This window comes from Drepanopeziza brunnea (assembly GCF_022702325.1).
Source record: "Drepanopeziza brunnea f. sp. 'multigermtubi' strain 214-2 chromosome Unknown ctg10, whole genome shotgun sequence".
Lineage (NCBI taxonomy): Eukaryota > Fungi > Ascomycota > Leotiomycetes > Helotiales > Drepanopezizaceae > Drepanopeziza > Drepanopeziza brunnea.
Window position 1 is genome coordinate 614,576 of NW_027094073.1, and position 8,802 is coordinate 623,377.

At 41.6% G+C, this 8,802-nt stretch overlaps 1 protein-coding gene across 1 annotated transcript; it reads right to left on the reverse strand.

Moving 5' to 3' along the window:
* Positions 1-209: 209 nt before the first annotated feature.
* Positions 210-2,511, reverse strand: L3040_005960 (uncharacterized protein; the record flags this gene model as incomplete). The annotated part of the gene is made up of 3 exons (XM_066155940.1): positions 210-2,067; positions 2,317-2,368; positions 2,439-2,511. 3 exons carry the CDS (start codon positions 2,509-2,511, stop codon positions 210-212), a joined length of 1,983 nt encoding a protein of 660 aa, XP_066011244.1.
* Between the last annotated feature and the right edge of the window lie 6,291 nt (positions 2,512-8,802).

Genomic DNA, 8,802 nt, shown 5'->3' on the forward strand with positions numbered 1-8,802 from the left:
GTTTTTATTATTATTTATTTTATAATTTACTTAAATATATAAAGATTTTTAGAATCGAGTAATTAGCCCGTTGGTGACATTACGAAGAACTTGGTCCTTTGCCCTGGTAACAGTTATAGATAAGGTTGCTCCTGCCGTAATCCAGGCTTATAGATCATCTAATCCGTTCTGTTTTGTTTATATCATCCAGCCCTTATTAGTATAAACCGTCAACGCCGTGGAAGAGTTCCAGAGCGGCCCCTTTTATTACTTCCTCCATCCCGACTCGGCTCTTGGCCCGCCGCCTCTTCGCTACTCCTTTTCAGGCTCTTCCTTTTCTGGGCCTCTTCCCCTTTCACGCCGTCTTCTTCTCCTTTCAAGTCATCGACCTCCTTCTGCAGCCGATCAATCGTCGCTTGCATCTCATTCTTTTTATTCTGCAGACCCGATATCCGGCGCCGCGCCTGCTCGTCCGTGCTTTCCATCATCATCTTCTGGGCGGCGAGATCGCTTTCGGACCGCTGCCGTATATCGTCGAGGAGTTTCTGGATATGCTCTACTTCCAGCCTGTTGCGCTCTTCGCAATCGATCAGCTTTCGGTGGAGTTCGGCCACTTCGTTCTCTTTATCATCGGCCAGGTCGTTGTATGCCCGTTCCAGCTGCGTGTATTTGGCCTCCAGTGCGGTAATTGCTGTCTCCGGCTCGTCAAGGCCCTGCTGGCTCTTCTTTCGGTGGCTGCCATCAGATCCTGGGTTTGGGTTCTGCAATAATACCGCGGCGGTTTCCAAGGCAGCGATCTCGATCTGGTAATCCTGATGCAGGCGTTTGGCTTCGGCGCATCGGCTTTCCGCATCCGCAATCGCGTTTCTGCTCCGGGCTTCGTTGGCTTCGATGGTTGCCCGCAGAGCCTCGATCTCATTCAGACGTGTGCTCTCCGCGTCAAGAATGTTTTGTGATAACTCGTTGATTTTGGCCTCGCTTTGGTCTTCGCTTTTTTTCAACCTCATTGTTTCGGCTTGGCTCTCTTTCAAGGCCTGAGCAAGCTCTCCCATTGTCCGCGAATCAGCCTCTTCACTGTGAGCCCTTGGGTGTTCTAGAACCGGTACCAGTCCCGGATCGGCATTGCTCTTTAAGATCGCGATCTCTTTTTGAAGTCGAGTTATTTTTGAATTATATGTTTTTTCAAGCTCTGCGACAGCTACACTGTGTTCGAGATTGCGCTCATTGGATTCCTTGACCAGCTTCTGATACCGCTCGTCAAACTGCTTTTCAAAATTGGCTGTCGTATCCGCCTGGTTCCCGGGCTGCCCAGTCCGCGAGGATGAAGGGTTGACGGAGGCTTGCCTGTATTTTTCAAGATCCTTGGCGTGTTTATCCTCTAAGTCTTTTTTAGCCTGCACAATCTTTGCGTTAAACTGTGACTCGATAGAACTCTTCATGCTCGCTAAGGCTTCCGAAAGCTTTGCATTGTATCTCGCGTCGTATTTCGCTTTGAGACTGACTTCTTTATTCAGCTCCGCTTCTATGCAAAATTTCTGCTTTTCGGCCTCATTTTTTTCTTGCGTGCCCTGGATGTCCGATTGCAGAGACTGAATCTTTTGCTTCAACGCCTCGGCCTCGTTCTTGAGCTGTTGGTGATGCTGTACCAGGATGTTCACAACGTCGATCAGCATCGCGGCCGGCAGGTTTGTGGACAGCCCCGGTGCTGGTGATCCGACGGACAACCTTTTGGCGTAATCCACCGCAGCGTAATTGCGGAATGGATTCCCCGGTCTCGTATGCTGGTACATCTCGGCATGACTAGGCGCCTTACTTCCATCACCTTCGAATTGGCCGGCCTTCACCATGCTCAGCAGCTGGCCAACCAGCTCCCACAGATCAAGCCGGTCAGCTAGGAAGGCTAGTCTGCAGAGCGTATTGAGATTAGGTAAGCGTCCACTCCCGTTTAAGACACCGTTGGTGGTCATCCAACGGGCTACGATCTTAAAATGAACCGGGTCGGCAACAATGTGCACAACGGGGAGATCGAGTTCTGAAGAGAGGTTCTCTAGTTTTGTCCTAAAGAAGGGCGAGCGTGATAAAGAGCTTCTGGGTAATGTCAGATGTGTGATGCTGTTTTGGTTGGTGGGATTATGGACGCTGACGTAGGCGTAAGAAGCGGGTGCCGCCGTTGTAAGCGATGTCGGATTTTGAAAAGTGCCGTTGGATTGTGGTTGTGGTTCTGGTTGTGATTGTAATTGTGATGGTGATTGTGATTGTGATTGTGATTGTGATTGTGATAATAATTGTGACTGTGATTGCGATTGTAATTGTGATTGTGAATATGCGTGCTGGAACGGATTTGGCGCTGCGGAGCCCATGCTGGGGCTGTTGAGTGTGGGCGAAGAGGCTATGATTCACAGTCAGCGTGGGAATGCCAGCTAGATAGGCGGCGGTATTTGTTTGTTTGTTTCTATTACCAGCGGTTGATGTGTTAGGCACTATGATAGCACGTGATGGGGACCCCATGGGCCTGGGCCTGCACCCTTCCATGGCGAAGAAGTTGCTGCTTGCTGCTTATTGCTTATCGCTCGAGGCAAACAGAGACGGAGATGGAGATAGGGATGGCGATGGAGATGGAAATGGAGACAGTAAGGGTGAGGCTAGCTAGCTAGCTAGGCTGGTGGCGAAATTCCAGATCTATCGTAGGACAGTTGGCATCGACTTGAACAGCCAGCCACCTCCTGTGTTTACTGGTCAGCTGACCTGCCATGATTAAGGATTGGGAGGGAAGGCTAGCTACGTAGTAACAATATCAACTGAACAATCCGTGTTCGTTGTAGTAACTCTATTAGACTCACATCTATAATAGTATTTGATGATCCATATTGAAAGCATGGTGGGGTCCGTATGACATCCAGATTCCAGGCAATTAAAAAAAAGGAGGGGGAAAGCCTACTGTTTATACGACTGACTATATATACTATCGATTGGAGCGGGCATTACCCAGGCTAGGAGATGATGACTTACAGGGCTGAAAGAGTCGCAAACTCGATTAAATAAATGCGGACAAAGTTGAAATCATTCTTGCTGAAAGACTTCTGGCTGACCATTCAAAAGCCTGCGAATCTGAATAGATCATGGATCTTTGATATATTACTAAGATGAAATTTGCGCACGGATGCTAATACCACGGTACAGGCCTAAGTATTACCCCTCGAGGGTGCCTTAAAAGTTTAGTTTCCACTTTAAACCCCCTGTTTTCCCTACCCTCGAGGGGTAATACTTACGCCTGCGACGTAGTATCTTGGCCGCATAAAGAGCTCGAGCGATAAATATATCATCCTTTTTCTTTTACTAAAAAAAAGCGAAAGTTTAATTCAGCTAGAAGTCTTGTGTGCGCTATTAAGATGAACTATCGGTATTTTAAGTCATCTTAGTCTAAGGAGATGGAACGGTCAATTCAGAATGCTAAGGATGCCAAGGCTGGGTGGGACGCACGGACCCTTATGAAGGACATACTTGGTATATGCCCAAAATACTACGTCCCAGGCGTAAGTATTACCCTTCGAGGGTAGGAGACAATATGAGGAAATAAGATGATAGAGCAAGGTGGTTGTTATTCTTAAGAGCTAAGAGCAATATAAGGCTGCTATATACCCTTTTAAGTGGTGTGTTCTATCTATAGTAGCCTGGTAGCCTAAGGCTACGACAAGTCTTTCACTTAATAGTTCTCGCCCCGAGAACTTCGAACCCTTATTTAGACCTTTGATTTATCTCTCCAGCTTTCTCAGCTAATAGTCAGTGCACTGACTTCGTGACCTGCGGGCTCTCGGTCATAGTCAGGGCAAGCAAGTGTCCCTGGTCAAGCAAGTGTCCCATTTCAATTATTTCAACTTGTTTTAGAAATAACTTAATAACGAGTAAAGCTATAATATTAAAAATTTGATATTTTTAAAGAGCTCGATTCCGCCGATTAATGCATTCAAATTTTATCAATATAGCTTTTTTTATTATAAAGTAATTCAAGTTGCAAATCGTAAAAAAAGTAAAAAATGTTTTTGATTCTTTATCGAAAAGTGTTAAAAATGTGACGAACTGATACATTCCGACCTTAGAATACAAAGTGAGGAGAATAAACAGGAAGCTCGGAGAGCTCAAGAAGGTCTATATACATGGCTACAAGCGCTAAGCCTGGATGGGTGATCAGCTGATGCAAGTAACAAAGCAAGCTGTCACACTACCACCTTAGAAAGCTGTCCCAGCTCTCTTGAAAGTATCTGATAGAGGAAAGAAAAAAAATAAAAAAATTTAGTCGTGAACTATAGTTCACGAGTAGAATTACTGAAAAAAAAACTAAAAAATACGCCGAGGCTATAAATCGCGATAATCGTCAAGGTCAGCGTCGTAGCTTCTAGAAGCGTTCTATTTCGCTAAAATTTCCTTTTTTTCGTCCGAGTCAAACTCGCTTAAACCTTTATTTTCTTTAACGAGTCGGTCCGAAAAAAGGTCTTAAAGAACTCGCTTCTTTGTTAAAAGCTTAGGGTGTGTATGGCTCGCAGTTGCACGTCCGTGCAACTAGGCAGTTGAGTTGATCCTAACTAGGATCAACTCAACTTGACAGTTGAAGTTGCACGTTCCAAGGCCTGTATGGCTCGCAACTAGCAAATTTTGCAACTTAAGAAATTTTTTTTTTTTTTTTTTTTTTTGTATAACTATTAATTATTTTTTCGTAATAATCGTCGGTTACTTGGAATTTATTTGTAAAAAATCCCGACCTAGCGGGACAGTAAAATTTGCTCCTTTTTAATAAATAAAAAATCAACCAACTATTATATAATAATTATCTTTGTGTAAAAAGATGCGCCGTACTAAGTTTGATATTAATCAATTAATTGAATTTTAATTACAAGTTGTTATTCCTTTATTGTGTTAAGTTAAAGTAATAAAAATAGTACTTTTGATATATACTTTTCGATTTTGATAATGCGTATATATCAGAATTGCCGCGTATATATTAGAATTAGCGAAGAACACGAAAATCGGACTTTTATTTAAATCTATTAAAAAAATACGTGCATCATTACTAACTTTGATTTAATAATTAATACGTTTAGTAATATAATATATTAAATCATTTATTTTCGATCTATATAACGTTTTTTTGAATTAAGGTTATGGTTATTAAAATATTTGTAATAAACAAGTAAATTGTATAAATTAAATCTAAGGTAACCGACGATTATTAAGGCGGGATAGTAAAATTTGCTTCTTTTTAATAAATAGAAAATCAATTAATTAATATATCGTACTTATTTTTGTATAAAAAGATGCACCTTACTAAGTTTAATATTAATCAATTAATTGAAATTTAATTTCAATTTTTTATTCTTTTATTATGTTGAGTTAAAGGAGGGTAAAAGGCGAAGGAATAGCTTGCAACTTGAGCTTGCAACTTAAGAGTTAGAGCTTTTTGCTACAACTTCGATTTGTATAGTGCAACTGCAATTGCAAAGTCAGATGCACACTTTGCAAGATTTACGTGCACGAGCTATACAGATTGCTCAATTCTTGCATCTTGACGTGCAACTTGGAGATGCAAGAATATTTTGGTGGTGCAACTTGGCTTGCATCTGCGAGCCATACACACCCTTAGCTAAGAAGAAGGTACAGCTAGCTATCTAATGGTCGATTGCACCGCAACGGGTATAGCGATTTGATTTGCGCTAAGCTTCGCGCTGATCGAGAGTATTATAAAAAGCATGCTAAAGAGTAGAGTATCGGTCTTTTAATAGCTGAGTCTTGTTAACCTCGTGAGCTTCGATAAGCTTTATAGCGCCGAGCTCGTTAGCGTGCTACAATTTCTCGAGTTGTTAAGCGCGGTCGACTGTTAAAAAGTCTATTAAGTCGCCGGGAAGAGGGCCCGTTGACGTGCGAAGGCGGTTCTGAAGAAGAGCCGAAAGAGCCGAAGGTCGAGAGAATCCGTAAGACGGACCGGAAAGACCGGAAGAGCCGGAAGAGCGTCCAAGCTGCTAAGTGACGTGCACGTATTCGGTATACGTAATTAAGAGAGTCAATTAGCTATTCAAACGGGTTTATATAATTGAGTTCAAACTATTACGGAACGCAATAATCTTATTAGCGTCGGGCTAAGTTTGATAACGAGCAGCGTGCAAAAGTCGTTCGAAGCGTAAGACGTAGATATAAAGAGCGTCCGTACCTTGCTTGCAAGCAAGCAGCTTATCTTTAGCTTCTTGGATTTTGTTTAGATTGTCGTAAGCGAAAGCGAGCTGATTTAAAAAAGTATTATAATCCTAATTGCCGGAGTCTTGAGCGGAGGCTAATTAAGTCAAAACTATTGCTTGAGGACCGGGTTTTATATTGAAGTAAACGTAATAGAACTGCGTAATGGGTCCGCTAAGAGCCTCACCGTCGACGAGAAGCTGGGATCGATTAAAGCGTTATAAGGCCATAAGGCAGAAACAGGCACACATGCATTAGATAGCCACTCGGACGCCGAGCCTCCGACGGAGCTAATCTCAATCGGCTATAGCCTACATCATTCCCGTATTAACTACTCCGTAAACGATTGACTAATAAACGCGCTTATAAAATCGGCTAAGTCGCTAAACTCCGATATTATAAGAATTCGAGTTCGAATCGAATTTAAAGCTTCGCTCGTAATTGATTTGATTCGAATATCACGTGCGAAGCTCGTTAAGCGGCCGCTAGCTTCGCTTTTATTCTTTTAACCAAGGCCTGCTTGCTAGCACCGTATAGTAATAAAAAGAAGGCTAAAAGCGGAAGTTTGAAGAGCCTTACGTGCAGGCTTAAATCAACACGTGACGTAATAATAAACGTAAAGCTTTTTTAATATAAGTAATGGTTTTTTCGAACTGAATACACGTTATCTCGATAAAATGCTGAAATAGCTTATAATTAGCTAAAAAAAAAAAAAAAAAAAAAAAAAAAAAAAAAAAAAGGTAACGTAAAAGAAGTCGAGAGCACGTGCTTAGTATTATAAAAAAGGCTAAAAATAGTTTTTATTTCGTTGAATTTGCTTTAAGTCAAACGGCGAAGAAAGTAACAGGAAAAGTGGCGAAGGAGGCTTTGTTATGCGTGTATGCCTGTTTCTGCCTTATGGCCTTATGACGCTTTAATCGATCCCCGAGAAGCTTGGCCTTGATTGAGAAGAGCCAGGTATCCTACCGCTGAACCGTACCGTTGAACTTATCGAGATCCGGAAGGACGTATTTGCGCTAGCGAAAGGCCATTCGTAATTGCTCTACGAAGGACTCCAATTGAGCGATTCTCGTAAGGGGGGAAGGGCCGTCGTCTTCGTAGGAGGACATAGTGGTGGAAATAGAAGGGGGCGTTTGAATGTCGGAAACGCTAGAAAAAAGAGTGGGGAAGAGAGTTCGTCTTATAACCGAAGTGCAAAAATTGAAAAGGAGAGAGCTCTTTTAGGTCGGAAGAGCTGAAGAAAAGGTGAGGTCGTAAAGAAGAATAATAATCTATAAGCAATAAAAAGACCGTGGAGCACCTAACAAGTAACTCACTCCGTTCTTGACAATAATCAATAAGCCGTAATCTGTAAGCTGTAATAATAATCGATAACAATAAGCTGTAATACGACGACCTAATCGAAGGACTTTGTATAATGTGACGAACTAACGAATTCCGACCTTAGAATACAAAGTGAAGAGAGGAAACAGGAAGCTCGGAGAGCTCAGGAAGGTCTATATACATGGCTATAAGCGCTAAGCCTGGATGGGTGATCAGCTGATGCAGGTAACAAGGCAGGCTGTCACAAAAAATCGCGATTTGTATTAAGAATAAGTCAATAATAAAAAAAGCTATAACAAGAAAAATTAGATATACGAATCCAGATAAAGGAATTATACTTGATTTATAAAACATATTATTTATTTTTATTATTAAAATAAGTAAAACCAGGGCAAAGGACTGTGACGACACGCCAGGTCTCCTGGACGCACCTTATATGCGCCAAGCTACCTCCTTCCTTTTTTCCTTCGTATTCTTCGTATTCTCTTATTCCCCGCTTTTGACTTATAAACCATGGTTCACGAGTCCTTAGCGCTTCTGCTTTCGTATATATAGACCTTAGCTACCTTCGACCTTTATACTCGGTAGTTATTGATTTTAAGTTATTACTTTAAGATTCTCTTAAGCTTTTATATGAACTTCCGCGCTCTCGTAAGTTCCTTTAAGTAATCGCTTAAAGTCGTTACAAAGACCAAGTTCTTTATAGTTGTCACCAACGGTGACCCAAGATAAATTCCAGTAGTTGTGGTAATGATAAGTCATCCAGTAGTCGTGGTAGTGATGAGTCATCTAATCGTCGTAATAGTAATGAGCTTGTCGGTATCTCTATATCGACCTTAGCTAGTAGTAATAGTAGTAGTAGTAGTTGGGGAACTCACCCGTGAACCATGGTTCACGGGCCACTTAGCATGCCTCGCTTAGCATGTCAGCAGTCAAAGGACCCCCAACTTGACTAATAAACCTATTAGCTAGCTAATATACGTGATTCCTTCTAATCATATAAAAGGAATCAGCTCTCTTAAGCCTTAAAGAGCAGACAGAATTCAGATACCTTATTAATCGAGTGTTTTGCAATTGCAAGTACTTTAACGACCTTACGAAGTTACGAATATATTCTTAATCGCTTAAAAGCAATCTAATATTGATTAGTAATTGATTTACTATTAAGTGATCAATCACAAAGAAGCTAAGAATACTTTATAACGAAGATACTTTTAATACGATACTTTTCTTTTTTTATAACGGAAGAGCGATTCCGTATTAAGTCGCTTTTTATAC